Consider the following 18,829-nt stretch of genomic DNA (forward strand, 5'->3'; position numbering starts at 1 on the left):
GACTGGCAGAAGATCTAGAACACCCCTACCTCACTTAGATATTCCTTAGGCGGCCAGGATTTGTCAATCACTTGCAGATAGGACCTAGTTTGCTTATCTGTTGTTTAGTTGTTAAGTAGTGTCTGACTCTTTTGCGACCCCATGGACTGTAGCCCAGTAGGCTCCTCTGTGTGATAAGATTTCCCAGGCAAGAATACTGCAGTGCATTGCTGTTTCCTTCTCCAGGGAATCTTCCCAACCCAGGGATCGAATCCGTGTCTCCCTCATTGCAGGCAGATTCTCTACCTCTGAACCATTCAGTTCAGTTCAGTTCAGTCACTCAGTCATGTCTGCTGTTTGCGACCCCATGAATCGCAGCACGCCAGGCCTCCCTGTCCATCACCAACTCCCGGAGTTCACTCAAACTCACGTCCATAGAGTCGGTGATGCCATCCAGCCATCTCATCCTCTGTCGTCCCCTCTTCCTCCTGCCCCCAGTCCCTCCCAGCATCAGAGTCCCTTCCAATGAGTCAACTCTTCGCATGAGGTGGCCAAAGTACTGGAGTTTCAGCTTTAGCATCAGTCCTTCCAAAGAACACCCAGGACTGATCTCCTTTAGAATGGACTGGTTGGATCTCCTTGCAGTCCAAGGGACTCTCAAGAGTCTTCTCCAACACCACAGTTCAAAAGCATCAATTCTTCGGCGCTCAGCGTTCTTCACAGTCCAAATCTCACATCTATACATGACCACTGGAAAAACCATAGCCTTGACTAGATGGACCTTTGTTGGCAAAGTAATGTCTCAGCTTTTCAATATGCTATCTAGGTTGGTCATAACTTTTCTTCCAAGGAGTAAGCATCTCTTAATTTCATGGCTGCAGTCACCATCTGCAGTGGTTTTGGAGCCCCCCCAAAATAAAGTCTGACACTGTTTCCACGGTTCCCCCATCTATTTCCCATGAAGTGATGGGACCAGATGCCATTAGGGAAGCCTGTTTGTTTATCTAATCAATGGCTAATATTACCTAGAGTTTGGCATTGTATATTTTAACAGGCCATAGTCCAGCCACTAGCCAGATAAGGCTGTTGAGGGCTTGAAATGTGGGTCATTGGAGCTGAGATGTGGGCACACCCGTAGGCTGAGGTCAGGCTGTGTCTTTATCCTGAAGGCAGTGAGGGGCTTCTGCCAGCTTTTAGGCAGTGGACGCAGAGTCAGTTTTGCCTTCCACAAGGGTCACCCTGGTGGCTGTAGGGTGATACATGCATACAGTAGAACGTTTTCTGGCCCAAAAAAGAAATGAAGTACTTATATGCACTACTGTTGCTCAGCAAAGGGCTCCTGTGTCTGCAGTGTAAGAGGCCAAACTCTGACACTAGATGTGGCAGCACAGTCATGGTTTATCACAGAGTACCAAGAAAGGGAGTGGGGGACATGTTTCAGATCCATTCCAACTTTGAGTTGGAGGTGTTTTTAAAAGGGAAGAACAAGGAAGCTGAGATTAGTCATTGTCCTGTATCATTTCTGTGATGTTTTAAAAATCATAGTTTCAAGGAGTTATGAGTTTTCCAGTTTCCACTTCTCAGGGTCCTGTGAGCTCATCTTGCCCTGGAGATGTAACTTGAGTTTGTACATTAGATATCTACAACAGCAATTTTAATACATAGATGATGTTTCCATGTTATCAACAGTAGCTGTCTTAGTCACTGGATACCTCTAGTTGATTAGTGTTCAGTGAGCGCAGGATCAAGGTCAGAGAGGACAAGAAAAGGAATAATGGTTTAGATAGAGAGGTTAATCATAAACCAGGTAAGGGAACTCTGTTTTAGGAGGCTCAGCTTCACTACAGTGTGAATGAGTCTTGAGAAAGTATGCAGAGTATAGTAAACCAGTCACAAGAGGCCACAGAGGTTGTATGATTCTATTTAATTTAAATGTCCTAAATAGGCTAAGTAGATTAGTGGTTGCCAGTGTTTGGGGAGAATGGGAAAGAATGAACAATGGGATTTCTTTGGGGGCTTATGAAAGTGTCCTAAAATTGGTTGTGGCAATGGTTGAACAATTCTGTGAACACATTCGAAACCATTGATCAAGTACTCTAAATAGATTGTGTGGTATGTGGTATGTGATTGTGTGGTATCAGTGAGGATGTTAAAAAAGAGAGATTAGCAGAAGGCAGAGTAATGAAGGAGCAGAGAGCAGGGTGCTCACCTGACTGCAGTTAGAAGGGTGCGTTGTGCAGCATTTCTGGAGGGGAGTTTGGTAAGATGCTCAAATATTGATGTTTTGACTCTGTCTACCCTTTGACTCAGGAATCCTCCCCCTGACTTACCCAAAGGAAGAGATACGAAGATAGGTGTACACAAGGATGTTCACTGCAGCTTTGTTACATTAAAAATATACAATTTGGGGAAAGTACAATTTGAGGGGATTTCCCTGGTGATCTGGTGGCTAAGATTCCATGCTCCCAAGGGAAGGGGCCCAGGTTTGATCCCTGGTTAGGAAACTAGATCCCACATGCTGCAACTGGGAGTTCCCACATGCAACTAAAGATCCCCCCCTGCTGCAATGAAGAATGAGGACCCTGTGTGATAAATTTTTTTTAATTTCATTTTTTTTTTTTTTTTGGCAGGGGGGCGGGGGCATGAAGCTTACAGGATCTTAGTTCCCCAACCAAAGGGAACTAAGTCAACCAAAGACTGAACCCATGTCCCGATCAATGGAAGAGTGGAATTCTAACCACTGGACTGCCAGGAAAGTCCCAATCTTTTTTTTAAAACAAATTTTAAGTCATTACTAAGAGATGCTACTGTTCAGATTATATAGTTAATACAATTTATTAAAGCTCTATATTTGTGGACATGAAAAGCTGTCCATGACATAATGTTTAGAGAAGTGGGCAGTTTAACAGGGACTTCAGCAGTTATGTAAAATTCAGGCATTTCTTTATACATAGAGGGAAGTCCATCAAAAGGCTATGTATCTTTCAGAGCCCCTGATTTATGGAGTGTATTAGTTTTCTGGGGCTGCTGAAGAAGGTACCACCAAGTGGGTGGTTTAAAAATGGAGATTTACTTTTTCACAGTTCTAGAGGCTACAATCCAAAAATTAAGATTATGGTGGGGCACTGTGGTCACCTGATGTGAAAAACTGACTCATTGGAAAAGACCCTGATGCTGGGAATGATTGAAGGTAGGAGGAAAAGGGGACAACAGAGGATGAGATGGTTGGATGGCATCACCGACTCAATGGACATGAGTTTGCGTAAGCTCCAGGAGTTGGTGATGGACAGGGAAGCCTGGCATATTACAGTCCATGGGGTTGCAAAGAGTCGGACATGACTGAGCGGTTGAACTGAACTGAGTGTTCTCTTTGGAGAATCTAGGAAAGAATCTTTCTGTGCCTCTTCTAGCTTTGGGTAGTTGCCAGCAGTCCTTGAGTGTGTATGTGTGTGTGTGTCTAAATTTCTCTTTTCCTATGGGGATACCAGTCACTGGATTAGGGCCCACCCGGTACAAAGTCGTTTACATTTGATTACATCTGCAAAGACCTTATATCCAAATAAGGTCACATTCACAGGTACTGGGAATTAGAACCTGAACACACATTTGGGGAATACACAATTCTGCTCACTATGTATCTGTACTGTGCTCAGTCGCTCAGTCATGTCCGAGTCTTTGCCACCCCATGGACTGTAGCCTGCCTGGCTTCTCTGTCCTTGGGGATTCTCCAGGCAAGAATACTGGAGTGGGTTGCCATGCCCTCCTCCAGGGGGCCTTTCCAACCCAGGGATCGAACTCAGGTCTCCCTCATTGAAGGCAGATTCTTTACCAGCTGAGCCACCAGGGAAGCCCAAGAATACTGAAGTGGGTAGCCTATCCCTTCTCCAGAGGATCTTCCCCACTCAGGAATTGAACCAGAGTCTCCTGCATTCATTGCAGGCGGATTCTTTACCATCTGAGCTACCATGGAAGCCCCTCTGCTCACTATATGACGTTTGTTAATTTCTTTTCACTCTTTAAAAATGTTTTTAATTATTTTTGGCTGTGTTGGGTCTTCGTTGCTACTCAGGCTTTCTCTAGTTGTAGCAGCCTGGAGCTACTCTAGTTGCGGTGAACGAGTTTCTCATGGAGGAGTTTTCTCTTGCTCCAGAGCACAGGTTCTAGAGTGGGCGGGCTTTAGTAGTTGCAACATGTGGTCTCATGGGCTCTAGAATGCTGGCTCAGTAGTTCTGGTGTACGGGCTTAGTTGCTCTTTTCACTCCTTAATGAAAGCATTCAAGAATATGTTTTGAGTATGTGTATCCCCAAAGTTCTGAAAAGGATGTTTTCCTTTTCCTGGGTTCTAAACAGTATGTTGTATTTTGACTTCCTCTTTGACTCAGTGATTATTTAAGAGCATAAGTTAAAAGCACTAAGCAGCCTGAGATCCAACCCGTTACTGCTATTTTGTTGCTTGTTTTCTTTTTCTTTATTCTTTTAGTCTAAAAGTTAAAAGCTCAACAGTACAGAGGAAATTCGAAAGCAGAAGTCACTCCCTAACCACCAGTTTCTAAATCCCACTCCAACAGATAATTGTTAATCATTTAGAGGGGCTTCCCTAATGGAAAGTGGCTAAAACTCTGTGCTCCCAATGCAGGGAGCCCAGTTTGATCCCTGGTCAGGGAACTAGATCCCACATGCCACAAGTAAAAGTTTGCATGCTGCAACGAAGACCCAGTGCAGCCGAATCAATATTTAAGTCTGTCTTTGAGAGAAAAGAAACTCATAAAAAAAAAAAAAAAAAAAACTTGAAGTACATATTTCCAGACCTTCCTTTCATGTATACAAAACTACAGGGTTTAATTATCTGCTTTAAACACTCCTGGAATAGGAGAAATTGAGATTCCAAGGGATAAAAGCAGTAAAACCAGGAAAATGCAAGAGAAGAACACCAACGTTTAGTTTTCCTAAATAAAATTCGCTTCTGAGGTGAGTACAAAGACAGAAAGAGCAGGAGCTTTTCTCCTCAAAGCTCTTTAGAATCTGATGGAACATCAAAGTCCATCAAACTTTTCTCCAGATGTAAACATAAAATCAGCTTTATTTATTTATTTAAATTTATTTTAATTGGAGGCTAATTACTTTACAATATTGTGGTGGTTTTTGCCATACATTGACATGAATCGGCCCTGGATGTACATGTGTTCCCCATCCTGAACCCCCCTCCCACCTCCCTCCCCATCCCATCCCTCAGGATCATCCCAGTGCACCCGCCCTGAGCACCCTGTCTCATGCATTGAACCTGGACTGGCCATCTATTTCACATATGATAATTCATGTTTCAGTGCTATTCTCTCAAATCATCCTAACCTTGCCTTCTCCCACAGAGTCCAAAAGTCTGTTATTTACATCTGTGTCTCTTTTGCTGTCTCTCATATAGGATCATAGTTCAGTTAAGTTCAGTTCAGTTGCTCAATCGTGTCTCTTTGAGACCCCATGAACTGCAGCACGCAAGGCCTCCCTGTCTATCACCAACTCCTGGAGTTCACTCAGACTCATGTCCATCGAGTCAGTGATGCCATCCAGCCATCTCATCCTCTGTCGTCCCCTCTTCCTCCTGCCCCCAATCCCTCCCAGCATCAGAATCTTTCCCAATGAGTCAATTCTTCACATGAGGTGGCCAAAGTACTGGAGTTTCAGCCTTAGCATCATTCCTTTCAATGAACACCCAAGACTGGTCTCCTTTAGGATGGACTGGTTGGATCTCCTTGCAGTCCAACGGACTCTCAAGAGTCTTCTCCAACACCACAGTTCAAAAGCATCAATTCTTCGGTGCTCAGCTTTCTTCACAGTCCAACTCCCACATCTATACATGACCACTGGAAAAATCATAGCCTTGACTAGATGGACATTTGTTGGCAAAGCAATGTCTCTGCTTTTCAATATGCTATCTAGGTTGGTCATAACTTTTCTTCCAAGGAGTAATATATATGTTACCATCTTTCTAAATTCCATATATATGTATTAATATACTGTTTTGGTGTTTTTCTTCTGACTTCACTGTGTATAATAGGCTCCAGTTTCATCCACCTCATTAGAACTGATTAAAATGCATTCTTTTTAATAGCTGAGATCAGCTTTAAAAAAATGTGAATCTCAGCTATTTGAGTTACTTATTTAACTAGAGGCAGGACCCACCCCTCACCCTCAGACTTGGATAAACAAATCTGTATGACGTTTGCTCTGCTAAGGGCTATAGTTCAAAACATTTCTTTTCACTCATAACAGTGTCCCACTGATCTTACAAAAATTTTGTACTACTTTTGAGATAGAACAGAAAGAAGAATTATTTAATTTCTGACATATCTCAAGATGAAATCTGTAAGATTTCAGACAGGTATAATAAATTATTAAATGTGAAAGTCACTTAGTCGTGTCCAACTCTTTGCGACCTCATGGACTGTAGCATGCTAGGCTCCTCTGTCCATGGAATTCTCCAGGCCAGAATACTGGAGTGGGTAGCTGTTCCCTTCTCCAGGCTATCTTCCCAACCCGGGGGTCAAACCCAGGTATCCCACATTGCAGGCAGATTCTTTATCATCTGAGCCACCAGGGAAGCCCTAAATTAGTGAATCTGAATTATAATTGATTTTTTTTCCTAATTTTATTTTATTTTTAAACTTTACATAATTGTATTAGTTTTGCCAAATATCAAAATGAATCTGCCACAGGTATACATGTGTTTCCCATCCTGAACCCTCCTCCCTCCTCCCTCCCCATACCATCCCTCTGGGTCGTCCCAGTGCACTAGCCCCAAGCATCCAGTATCGTGCATCGAACCTGGACTGGCAACTCGTTTCTTACATGATATTTTACATGTTTCAATGCCATTCTCCCAAATCTTCCCACCCTCTCCCTCTCCCACAGAGTCCATAAGACTGTTCTATACATCAGTGTCTCTTTTGCTGTCTCATACACCGGGTTATTGTTACCATCTTTCTAAATTCCATATATATGCGTTAGTATACTGTATTTATGTTTTTCCTTCTGGCTTATTTCACTCTGTATAATAGGCTCCAGTTTCATCCACCTCATTAGAACTGATTCAAATGTATTCTTTTTAATGGCTGAGTAATACTCCATTGTGTATATGTACCACTGCTTTCTTATCCATTCATCTGCTGATGGACATCTAGGTTGCTTCCATGTCCTGGCTATTATAAACAGTGCTGCGATGAACATTGGGGTACACGTGTCTCTTTCCCTTCTGGTTTCCTCAGTGTGTATGCCCAGCAGTGGGATTGCTGGATCATAAGGCAATTCTATTTCCAGTTTTTTAAGGAATCTCCACATTGTTCTGCATAGTGGCTGTACTAGTTTGCATTCCCACCAACAGTGTAAGAGGGTTCCCTTTTCTCCACACCCTCTCCAGCATTTATTATTTGTAGACGTTTGGATCGCAGCCATTCTGACTGGTGTGAAATGGTACCTCATAGTGGTTTTGATTTGCATTTCTCTGATAATGAGTGATGTTGAGCATCTTTTCATGTGTTTGTTAGCCATCTGTGATTTTTTTTTAACTTTTGTTTTTTGGCCACATCATGCAACTTGCAGGATCTTAGTTCCCCAACCCAGGGCCATGGCAGTGAAAAGTGCCAAGTCCTAACCACTGGATCACCAGGGAAGTGCCTGAGTTATCTATTTCATTTCCCAATTTCTGATTACTTTTGATTCAGTGATTTTATCTTTGTGTTAAAAGTGGAAGGGATAGGTGTATATATATACTACATATAAAACTTTGTGTGTATATATATATATATATATATATATATGCTGCTAAGTCACTTCAGTCGTGTCCGACCCTGTGCGACCCCATAGACGGCAGCCCACCAGGCTCCACCGTCCCTGGGATTCTCCAGGCAAGAACACTGGAGAGGGTTGCCATTTCCTTCTCTGATGCATGAAAGTGAGAAGTGAAAGTGAAGTCGCTCAGTCGTGTCCGACTCCTAGTGATCCCATGGACTGCAGCCTACCAGGCTCCTCCGTCCATGGGATTTTCCAGGCAAGAGTACTAAAGTGGAGTGCCATTGCCTTCTCCGATAGCTTTATATATATAAAGCTACAAGTATACTCCTAACTTTTCACTCTTAAAACTACTTATTTAGAAGGATGTATATATGCCTGAATGGTTTCAGTAGAATCAGTACTAACGAATACAGCTTTACGTAGGTTGGATAAAAACAACTAGTCTGCTATTATTACACAAACAGAATAAAATACATTGGAATTTAAAAACAGTGCATTTTTATCCAGAAAGCATATTTCTTCAGAGTTTTTCTCAAAGAAAGAGGTTAACTTTGAGAAAAATTCATGTTGTGGCTGCAGACTTTAAAGAATGAAGAGATAATTCAGGGGTGTTTCACTGGTGAACAGAGTATAGAAACTGAATTTATGTTTGTCTCCCTTTTCCTATTTTACAATGAGTCCTTATTATTATATCTACTAAATGAAATGTTTTTCTCTTTCTGAAAAGCTTACATCTAGTGCTTACCCTCAGATAGATTAGCTTTCACTGACTCGTGTGTCAAGATGTAATACATTCAGTTAACAAACACCTAGATTGAAAGAAAACTTGATTCAGTCAAAGACCTTGCTCAGTTCAGTCACTCGGTCATGTTCGACTCTTTGTGACCCCATGGACTGCAGCACACCAGGCTTCCCTGTCCATCACCAACTCCCGGAGCTTGCCTCAAACTCATGTCCATTGAGTGGATGATGTAGTCCAGCCATCTCATCCACTGTTGTCCTCTTCTCTCTTGCCTTCAATCTTTCCCAGCATCAGGGTCTTTTCCAATGAGTTCTTCATATCAGGTGGCTAAAGTATTGGAGTTTCAGCTTCAACATTAGTCCTCCAAATGAATATTCAGGACTGATCTCCTTTAGGATGGACTGGTTGGATCTCCTTGCAGCCCAAGGGACTCTCAAGAGTCTTCTCCAACACCACAGTTCAAAAGCATCAATTCTTTGGTGCTCAGCTTTCTTTATAGTCCAACTCTCACATCCATATATGACTACTGGAAAAACCAGTAGCTTTGACTAGACAGACATTTGTTGGCAAAGTAATGTCTCTGCTTTTTAATATGCTGTCTAGGTTGGTCATAGAGCTTGCTAAGAGAAGAAAATGTACGCTAATATCTTTGTAGAAAATGTCAGAAAGTAGCTTTGTGGCTTGAAGGTGGGGAAACACTTCTTAAACAAAATCAATACAGAGAAAATTTGACAGATTTTATTACATTAAAATTAATTTTTCCAGTCCATGAAGGGCAAGATGGACAAGTTAGCAGATAAATGACATATTGGGAGAAGATATTTGCAAGACCTAAGACCAAATGGGAACTTACATCTTGAAATATAAGAACCTCCTGCAAATCCTTTAAAAAAGACAAAAATTCTCAATTTGAAAAATGGGCAAAAGGAATAAGCAGGGGATTCACGGAATGGGAAATCCTAAATGGCTGGTGAGCGTATATGAAGAGAAGCTCAAATTCATCAATAATGAGAGAAATGCAAATTAAAGCAATAATGAGAAACCACTCCTCACCTATTACACTGGCAAAATCAAAAAGGATATAAATGCCAGGTACTATATATAGGATGGAGAAGTTCAGGTACCCTTGGGCATTCCAGGTGGGAGTGTAGACCAGTATAGCGATTCTCAGAAGTAATCCAGCACTCTGATGATACGAGTTATACACACATAATATAAACCCTACTCTTGGATATTACCCACCCCCCCCCCGAAAAAAAATTCCCTCCCAGAGGTCCACAGAACCATGGATGAGGATGTTTCAACCTGTGCTACTTGCATTAGTGGGGAACTGGAGTCCACCCCAGTGTCCCTCGGGGCCAGCTCGAGTAGCAAAACCTGGGGTCAGTACACTAATGAACACGATAGAGCTGTTACAAGCAACCAAGTGGATCAGGGGCCCCCACACACTGTGCCCTTCATGGCATCCCTCAGAATCTCAGTTTTGCCATGTGCTTCTTGGCTAAAAGAACAGGTTAAGGGTTCTGTTTAGTAAGTATCAATAGTTAGACCCAAACGGCTTTATGTGTACTTGTGCCCTAAGAACTTAAAAGCTCTTTGAAGAAATTAGTGCACATAAATAGGGAGAGAAAATAATTTCATTTCCTTCTTAACTAAGCATAACTACTCACTAAGGGGATGTGTGTGCCCATTGAGTGTTGCACAACTCTTCAAAGATTAGAATCAGACTGAAAACCGCTGCCCTTATTTTTTCACTTTAATTTTCCTGCAGTACTTGTTTATCACCATGACTGCTTAATCACCGCAATTTGCTGATCACTATGACATAGGGTTGCAAAGATATGATCTTTGCAAATCCAGTGTTAGAACCGTTGACTGCCCAGTAGCCAACAGTCAACTACTTACCAGTGCCCTTAGAGACTGACAAAGGTTGAGATGAGTATCCCTGTCTTTCCCTCCAAAAGTAAAAATACCCCGCTGCACCCCTGTGGGTTCCCTGCACCTTCCCAGAGCACCTGGGTGCAGTTTGGGAACCAGAAAATACATATAACTATGAGTAAACTGTAAAAACCCGGAGAAGGCAATGGCAACCCACTCCAGTACTCGCCTGGAAAATCCCATGGACGGAGGAGCCTGGTAGGCTGCAGTCCATGGGGTCGCTAAGAGTCGGGCACGACTGAGCGACTTCACTTTCACTTTTCACTTTCATGCATTGGAGAAGGAAATAGCAACCCACTCCAGTGTTCTTGCCTGGAGAGTCCCAGGGACAGAGGAGCCTAGTGGGCTGCCGTCTATGGGGTCGCACAGAGTCGGACACGACTGAAGCGACTTAGCAGCAGCAGCAACAAACTGTAAAAAACAGTGCTGAATTTTTAAAAGTACTTCAAAACTAACGCCTAGGGAATTTCCTGGAGGTCTAGGGATTGGGACTCGCTTTCACTGCCGACATCGCTGATTCAGTTCCTGGGTCCATTTCCCTGTGCCCCCTAACTCAGCACCATGAGTGGACAGCTGCTCCAGTACCTGAGAGAGACGAACTTGGAGGTCCCAGGCTCCGGGCTCTCAGAGAGACAGGTAGCAACAAGCCGGCCTAAGGATGAATCCTCTGGTCCAGGCGTCCTCCAAGGGAAGGCAGGCCGCGATAAGGCCGGGTCTGCGCAGGGAGCACATTTGGATGGGAAGCGGGGCGAGGTGGGATTGGTCGGTCGCCCCGGTGCTAAAAGCAGGCTGATGCCGAGCTGCGGCGCGTCCCCACCTCGTTCACCCGCAGGTGGCGCCAGAGCGCAAGGCGGCGGGGGCCCCGGGTCCGGGAGATGGGCCGGGCGGGGCGAGGGGCGGGCCCGGCGTGTCTGCGCGTTGGAGCGCGGCGACAGTCCGGCCGCGGGAAGGACTGACGGAACCGCGCGCCGCCGGATCCTCCGCGGCCATGGCCGAGCGCGCCGCTCGCCACTGCTGCCTGGGCTGGGACTTCAGCACGCAGCAGGTATCGGCGCGGGCCCCGGGACGGGCTGGTTGGGGCCGCTTCCTCCGCGACCCCGGGCGGGCTGGCGGGGACCCCGGCGCCCGAACCCTGGGCCGCGCTGCGAGCGCTTCTCTCTTGGGCTTCCCCGGGGACCCGGCACCTCCGCCAGGCCTGTACCCCGGCTCTCCCAGAAAGGGGGCCCTCCACCCCAACTCCTTCAAGGGATCCGCGGGCACGCGGCGGGGAAATGCCCGGGGAACCCAAAAGGCTGGCCTGCCGTCTTGAGCACAGGTTCCCAGGGACCCGAAGGAACTCAGCAGCTTTAAACAGAGGGCCAGACAGACGGGGAGACACGCAGGCGGAGCCAGTGACCGGGAACCAGATCCCGCTTGAAGCTTTTTTTTTTTTTTTTTAAGAAATGGGCACGTTGTACACCTGAACTTTGTTCCGCCTGTGACAGCCCTTGGATGGCACCAGCGTGCCCAGGTCAACGTGCCCGACTGTGCTGCTCCCCGAGTCAGGCACGCAGGCAAGCAGAGTCAAGATTTGCTTTCCAGTTTGGGGTATCAAGGGGCTCCTTCTCCTTAACTTAGGACATGGTCGCGGTTAAAGACAAACGCCTCTCCACAGATGGGTCAGGGGAGCAAGGCTGTGGTCTATCCCTGACCAGAAGCTCCTGGGGGGACCTTGGATAAGTCAGGTTGTCTTTTTAGGCCTCTTTCCCCATCTGTCCAGTAAAGGAGTTGTACTCTTGAGTTTGGAATCTGCTCTATTGGGACATGTATCTCTGGTCCTTGATCATGGCCTTTGGGAACAAACCGGGGACCTTGCCTGGTCTCTTAGATCCCTGCAGGCGTGGACACCCCAGAGACATCTCCAAACCCTGCCTCCCATTCCTTCTCCTCTAGGACTTGCTCAGACCTTCTTGCCTGGCACAGGAACCAGCTCATCTATGAACATCTACTTCTAGAGGATTTTGGCTTTGGCTGTTTGGGAGGGCAGAAATTCCCTGAGTGTTTCGGGGTGTTTCTGTTTAGCCTCCACTTCTTCATTTTACTAAGTCTTTGGATATGTCGTCAGATGAGGCCTCTTACCCGGATAATTGCCATGATGCACCCCAGCCTCAAGGAGTTCTCCAGGCTGAACCACTTCTAGAGGGCTGGGCTTCACCTGGTGATGTTCATATCCTTGGACCAGTCTAGTATAGAAGCTGAGGAAAAGTCTATCCATTATTTTTAATATTTTACCTTCCAGGTAAAAGTTGTTGCTGTTGATGCAGAGCTGAGTGTCTTCTATGAAGACAGTGTGCATTTTGACAGAGACCTTGTAGAATTTGGGTATGTACCTAGAGTGCCTGTGTGTGTGTAGGGGGGTGGTTTTGGGGTCCACCCTAAACCCTTTATTTTGGCCCCACTGCATGCCACTTGTGGGATGGTTGTTCCTTGACCAGGGATCGAACCTGTGCTCGTTGCAGTGCAAGCATGGATTCTAACCACTGGACTGCCAAGGAATTCCAACTTTTTATATTTATAAACCACACTATTCTGGTTTCCTCAAATTGCAAGAAGGGCGATCTTGACACATCACTCAACATCTTTATTTTGTGCCTGGAACGCACTCTCCTGCATTCCTTCTGAATTCTGCACGTGGCTTCGTATATGTAGTAGGTATCAGTTGAGACGCACTTTGTATCAAGCACTGTGCTGCATGCTGGGATTTGATGGTGAAGCAAAGAGTCATGGTTGTTGTTCTCTCAGTTCTTCACATTTAGTGGGGAAGATTGATATTAGGCAAAGACTGATTGATTAAAAAAAAAGAATTTTTTATTATAAACTCAGAGAAGGCCATTGACGGAAAGGAACTCACTTCTTTAAGTACTTATTGTAAAGAAGTGTGATCTAAATTTGGAAGAGTAGGTTAGAGAATGTTTCTAAGGAGGCAGTGCTTAAGCCAGGATCTGGATGAGTGGGGTTAGCCAGGTGATAGATGGTAGAGAGCTTTCCAGGCAGAAAGAATAGCATGTGCAAAGGCCCTGTGGCAAGGAGCACTGCTCGTTCATGGAACTGAAGAAGGCTGAGTGACTAGGGAGCAGAGAGGCTGGGTTGGGCCATATATGCCATGGAATGGAGTTTGTCTTTATCTTAAAAACTATGGTCATCCACTGTAGGGCTGTAGGGATTGGGGGAGGGGACAGTGTGAGATGGTTGTTTTTGTTTTTTAAAAAGATCTCTCTGGCTGCAGTGGGAAAGCAGATAGGATGTGGCCAAAGTACATGTTGGGAAACCACTGAGGAGGTTTTCCAAAGATCATCCGGCTGAGAAATGATATTGATTGCAAGAGAGAGAGCTGGATGGTAAAATTGACAGGTCTTGGTACAGAATTTATTATGAGATATGAGGGTGAGGCTTCTGGCTGGTCTTGAGGATGGATAGTAGACTGTGAAAGAGAATTGCTTTCTGGGGAAAAGATCATGATTTTAGAATTTTGTATTAGTTTGGTAGGCCTTCCAGAACAAAATCCCACAGACTGGGTGGTTTAAACAACAGACTTTTTAAAAAATTAATTAATATTTTCGCTGCATTGAGTCTCTGTGGCTGCGAGAAGGCTTTCTCTGGTTGTGGGGAGTGGGGGTTGCTCTCCAGTTTCAGTGTGTGGGCTTCTCACTGGGGTGACTTCTCCTGTGGAGCACAGGCCCTAGAGGCCAGGCCCAGTAGCTGGGATACATGGGCTTAGTAGCCCTGAGGCGTGTGGAATCTTCTTGGACCAAGGGTTGAAGCTGTGTCCCCTGCATTGCCACTGGATTCTTAATGACTGGACCACCAGGGCGATCCAAACAATAGACGTTTATGTTCTCACTCTTCTGGAGTCTGGAAGTCCAAGTTCAAAGTGCTGGCAGGGTTGGTTTCCTCTGAGATCTTTCTCGTTGCTTTCCAGACGGCTGCCTTCTTTGCTGCCTCTCACGTGGTCATCCTTCTACGTGAGTGCACCCCTGGCATCTCCTGGTTATTTATACCCTTATCTTTTATAAGGGCATCAACCATACTGGATTAGGGCCCACCCTGATGACTTCATCGTAACTTAATTACCTCTTTAAAGGTACTATCTCCAAACACAGTCACATTGTAAGGTACTGGGGCTTAGGACACGGTGAACTTCGAAGGACACAATTCAGTTCGTAACCGTTGTGGATTTGTTGATTTTGAGGTGGCTTGGAGTGGTCCTGGTGGACGTGCCCCTCCGTGTCTATTTTAGATCGCGTTCTGTTCTTGAAGCCTTCCCTTCTGGCCTGTCCGTCTCACTGCCCATCACCTTGTGTCGCCATCTGTTTCTTCCCCAGCTGATATGTCTCCTTGGAGCTGAGGTTGGAGGCTATCTTGCTTTCGTATTTTATATCACTACAGGCCACCCCTCTTAGAATTTTGAAAGTTTGTATCTTTCCAGGAATTGATCTATTTCATCTAGCCTATCAGATTTGTGGCCATAGTATTGTTCGTGCTGTGCTATGCTATGCTAAGTCACTTCAGTTGTGTCCGACTCTGTGTGACCCCATAGACGGCAGCCCACCAGGCTTCCCCGTCCCTGGGATTCTCCAGGCAAGAACACTGGAGTGGGTTGCCATTTCCTTCTCCAATGCATGAAAGTGAAAAGACAAAGTGAAGTCGCTCAGTCATGTCCGACTCTTAGTGACCCCATGGACTGCAGCCTACCAGGCTCCTCCGTCCATGGGATTTTCCAGGCAAGAGTACTGGAGTGGGGTGCCATTGCCTTCTCTGAGAATTGTTCATAATATTCCTTTATTGTCTTCTGATGTCTGTGAGATCAGTAGTGAAGACCCTTCTCTCATTTCTGATGTTGGTAATTTACATCTTCTCTCTTTTTTCTTGATTAGCTTGACTAGAGATTTATCAGTTGACCTTTCCATAGGATCAGCTTTTGGTTTCTTTGATTTTTCTCTTTTCATCTTCATTGACTCGTGCTCTGCTGCTGCTAAGTTGCTGAGTCGTGTCCAACTCTTCGTGACCCCATGAACTGCAGCCCACCAGGCTCCTCCGTCCATGGGATTTTCCAGCCAAGAGCACTGGAGTGGGGTGCCATTGCCTTCTCCAACTTGTGCTCTAATTTTTATTAAATTTATTATTTCTTCTCTTCTGCTTGGATTATTGTTGCCATATTTGAGTTTTTGTTTTTTATGTCTTTGAATATCTCAGTCTCTTTTTCTGTTGCTTCTTGATTTTGAGTCATCATTTAAAAGTCCTCCTCTCTCCAAAATTAGGAAGTCGACTTGGAAGGGCTTCTCATCCAACCCCAAACTTTCCCAACCCCCTTTATGCCCACTGCTCCAAGTGACAGCCTGGCAGGGTGAACACCTTGTATTTAGAAGACTTGTCTTTGCTGGTGCTTTTGGAGAATTGCCACCTCTGAGCCACACTGGGCAGTTTCCATGCCTTCTCTCTCCATCTTGCCCATCATCTTCCCTGTTCAATCTAGAGTTCCCCCACGAGGCTGGGGACGGGGTGCTTCTCCTTCTGCGGGAGGGATCCAGGATCTGCCATTGCCGGGCCCCCACCTGAGGCTCTGTCCCACATTATCTCTTCTACTTGTAGGACTCAGGGTGGAGTTCATGTTCACAAGGATGGCCTGACAGTGACCTCTCCGGTCCTGATGTGGGTCCAGGTAAGACAGGGATTCCTGTCCCTCTCTTGTCCCAGCCCGTCTCACCAGTATACTTGGAAATTGGCTCAGAAGCCTGAAGGTGGCAGCTCATGAGAGCCCCTGTTGGGACCAGGTCCTCCTGGGCAAATGGAATCTGCACGACCCAGGTCTTAGCTGGTGTCAGGACTTCTGAGCTGAAGAGACTCACAGAGGGGCTTCCAGGTGCTGAAACCAGAGGAGCTGGAAAGTCCTGCCATCTTGAAAAAGACACAGAGCAGACCTTTCCCAAACATTCTACTTTTAGGCCCTGTGTCCTCCCTTGTACCCTGAGATCCAAACATGGCCCTTACACTCTTCTCTTAGTGCTCAGTCCCCAGACCCTTCGACTCCAGGGGCAGGGGCCCTCAGCATGGTGACTTGTGACCTGCCCAGTTGGGCTTAGATCCATCCCAAGCCAGGCCTGCCTGCTCAAGACCAGTGAGGAAGGAAGATGCCTGTTGCCAGACCTGGGTTACCTGTGAGGCCACAGGACTAGGGTGTGGACAGCACAGGCAGGTGTGATAGGAGCCGAGGGCTCTCTCATTGACCACAGAGGACCTGAGACCCTGGAACTAGAGGTCAGACAACAGTAGCAACTGAATGTCCTCTGCCCACAGGTTTTTCAGTTCTCAGATGCTTAGCTGTGCTGCATGGCATGGGGGATCTGGTTCCCTGTCCGGGATTGAACCAGGGCCCCCTGCACTGGGAGCTCAGAGTCTTAGCCACTGGACCACCAGCAAAGTCTCTGGAGCCTTGTTCTGATGGGACCTTCAACTTTGCTCTTTGCTTCTCCATTGCATTGAAGTCATATCAGTATATGGTGACTGAAAATGCAGATAAAAGAAACAGAAATTTGAGCCACCTGGTTTTGGCTCTTCCTGAATACTTGCGTGCATGCTCAGTCCTGTCCAGCTCTTTGCGACCCTGGGGACGGTAGCCCACCAGGCTCCCCTGTCAATGGAATTTCCCAGGCAAGAATATTGGACTGGGTTGCCATTTCCTCCTCCAGGGGATCTTCCCAACTCAAGGGATTGAACCAGCATCTCCTGCATTGACAGGGGGATTCTTTACCACTAAGCCACCTGAGAAGCCCTTCTGCATGTTTGGAAGTCACCAGTTGGAGAGGCAAAATTTGAGGATTGCTGGTTTCTGATTCCATTTATTTAAAATATTTTTAGCATAGCTCACCCTTTTATTTGGTTGATGCTTACTCATTTAATTGATGTACTCTAGTGCTTCAAAGAGTCGGACACGACTGAGCAACTGAACTGAACTGAACTGAGTGCTTCCAAACCCTCAGTCATCGGTTCCTTCTTTATCTTCACTGACAGGGCAGGCACTTACAATCCAGGCTTGTGCATTAGCCTGGCTCCGTGGTTCAGGACAGTCACGGTGGCTTCTGTGCTTTTTCTCAGGCTTTGGATATCATCTTGGAGAAGATGAAGGCTTCGGGCTTTGACTTCTCTCAAGTCCTCGCCTTGTCTGGGGCGGGCCAGGTTGGTTTGCTGCAGCCTCTGTTCGCGGGGGCGTCTGTCTTGGGTGGTGGTGTGGGTGCTGAGGTGTTGGCTCCGCTCAAAGGACGGTGCACACCCTTGAGAGTCACTGCACATGTTTCGTTGCAGTGAAAATCCCTATAGCTGTTTCACCTTGGAGGATGAAACACAGGATCTGAGACAGTTCGTACAGTTAAATGTTGGACAGAAGAGAACGCTGGGTGAGGAGGAACTGGATCCAGGTCCTCCAAGGGGATGGAGGAAGCATTTGACATGAACTTATTATGACTGTTTGAGGGCACACAATGGCTTTTCTCTTTTCTGGAAGTAAAAATAAAGTCAGAAATCATGCTAACAACTATAGCAGTGTGATAATGACAAAGAACACCAAACGCCTAGCGTAAGCCAGGTGCGTTGCTGAACGTTTCACATACACTGAGTCTTCATAACAGTTGTACCAGGAGGTATCATGCAGTGGTTAGCACAGGGGGCTCCGGGTTTGATCCCTAGCTCTGCCATTTGCAAGCAGTGACCGGGGGCACGTTGTCCAGCTTTCTGGTGCCTCCATACTCTAATCTGCTGTGAGGTCAACGTGAATGTTAAATAGATAGGACAGTGCAAAAAAACCCCCAAGTTTTACTACTGTTTTTATTATCATTGCCATTTACATGGGGAAATGGAGGCGCCGAGAGGTGGTGTCTCTTGTCCAGAGTCACTTAGCTGCTAGGAGGGGAGTGAGGATTCCAGTCCAGTGTTATCCGAGAGGTGGTGTCACTTGTCCAGGGTCACTTAGCTGCTAGGAGGGGAGTGAGGACTCCAGTCCAGTGTTATCCTCTGAGTCACTCTGCCCCATGCTGGTTTAGCGTGTCTTCATGTCCTCATTGGAGAGTGCTCACCAACTCTTCTGAAGGTGCCTCTTCTTCCCCTGACCTAATGGAAGCGTATTGATTGTGTCCTTGTTCCTCTAAACAGAGTCCCTGGTGGTCTCGGCTGCCTCCCTCACCTGGACCCCCTCTCCCTCCCACGCGCCCCCTCTGCCCCCTTGGCCAGGTGTCCCAGGAGTGCCTCAAGCTTGCCATTTCTCTGACTGAGCGCTCCGTCTTGCCCCAGGTGCCCTCCTTCGGTGCTCTTTCTCAGGGAGTTGTCCCTCCCCACCTGGGACCACAACCCAAGTGT

At 46.2% G+C, this 18,829-nt stretch overlaps 1 protein-coding gene across 6 annotated transcripts in view; it reads left to right on the forward strand.

Annotated features, from left to right (window-relative positions):
* Window positions 1–11,377: 11,377 nt before the first annotated feature.
* The window catches only part of XYLB (xylulokinase), a 46,056-nt gene continuing 38,604 nt past the window's right edge, over window positions 11,378–18,829 (forward strand). For 3 of the 6 annotated variants that reach the window (XM_005222457.5, XM_024982662.2, XM_059879632.1), the window contains exons 1-4: window positions 11,378–11,489; window positions 12,723–12,805; window positions 16,073–16,142; window positions 17,576–17,656. In XM_005222457.5, coding sequence (XP_005222514.1) covers window positions 11,433–11,489; window positions 12,723–12,805; window positions 16,073–16,142; window positions 17,576–17,656 — 291 coding nt within the window. In that variant the 5' untranslated portion in view covers window positions 11,378–11,432. Of the gene's footprint in view, window positions 11,490–12,722; window positions 12,806–13,108; window positions 13,132–16,072; window positions 16,143–17,575; window positions 17,657–18,829 lie in introns of those variants that run through there. The other 3 variants (NM_001034483.1, XM_059879633.1, XM_059879634.1) reach the window with 3 other exon arrangements.

Source organism: Bos taurus, chromosome 22 (assembly GCF_002263795.3).
Source record: "Bos taurus isolate L1 Dominette 01449 registration number 42190680 breed Hereford chromosome 22, ARS-UCD2.0, whole genome shotgun sequence".
Classification (NCBI taxonomy): domain Eukaryota; kingdom Metazoa; phylum Chordata; class Mammalia; order Artiodactyla; family Bovidae; genus Bos; species Bos taurus.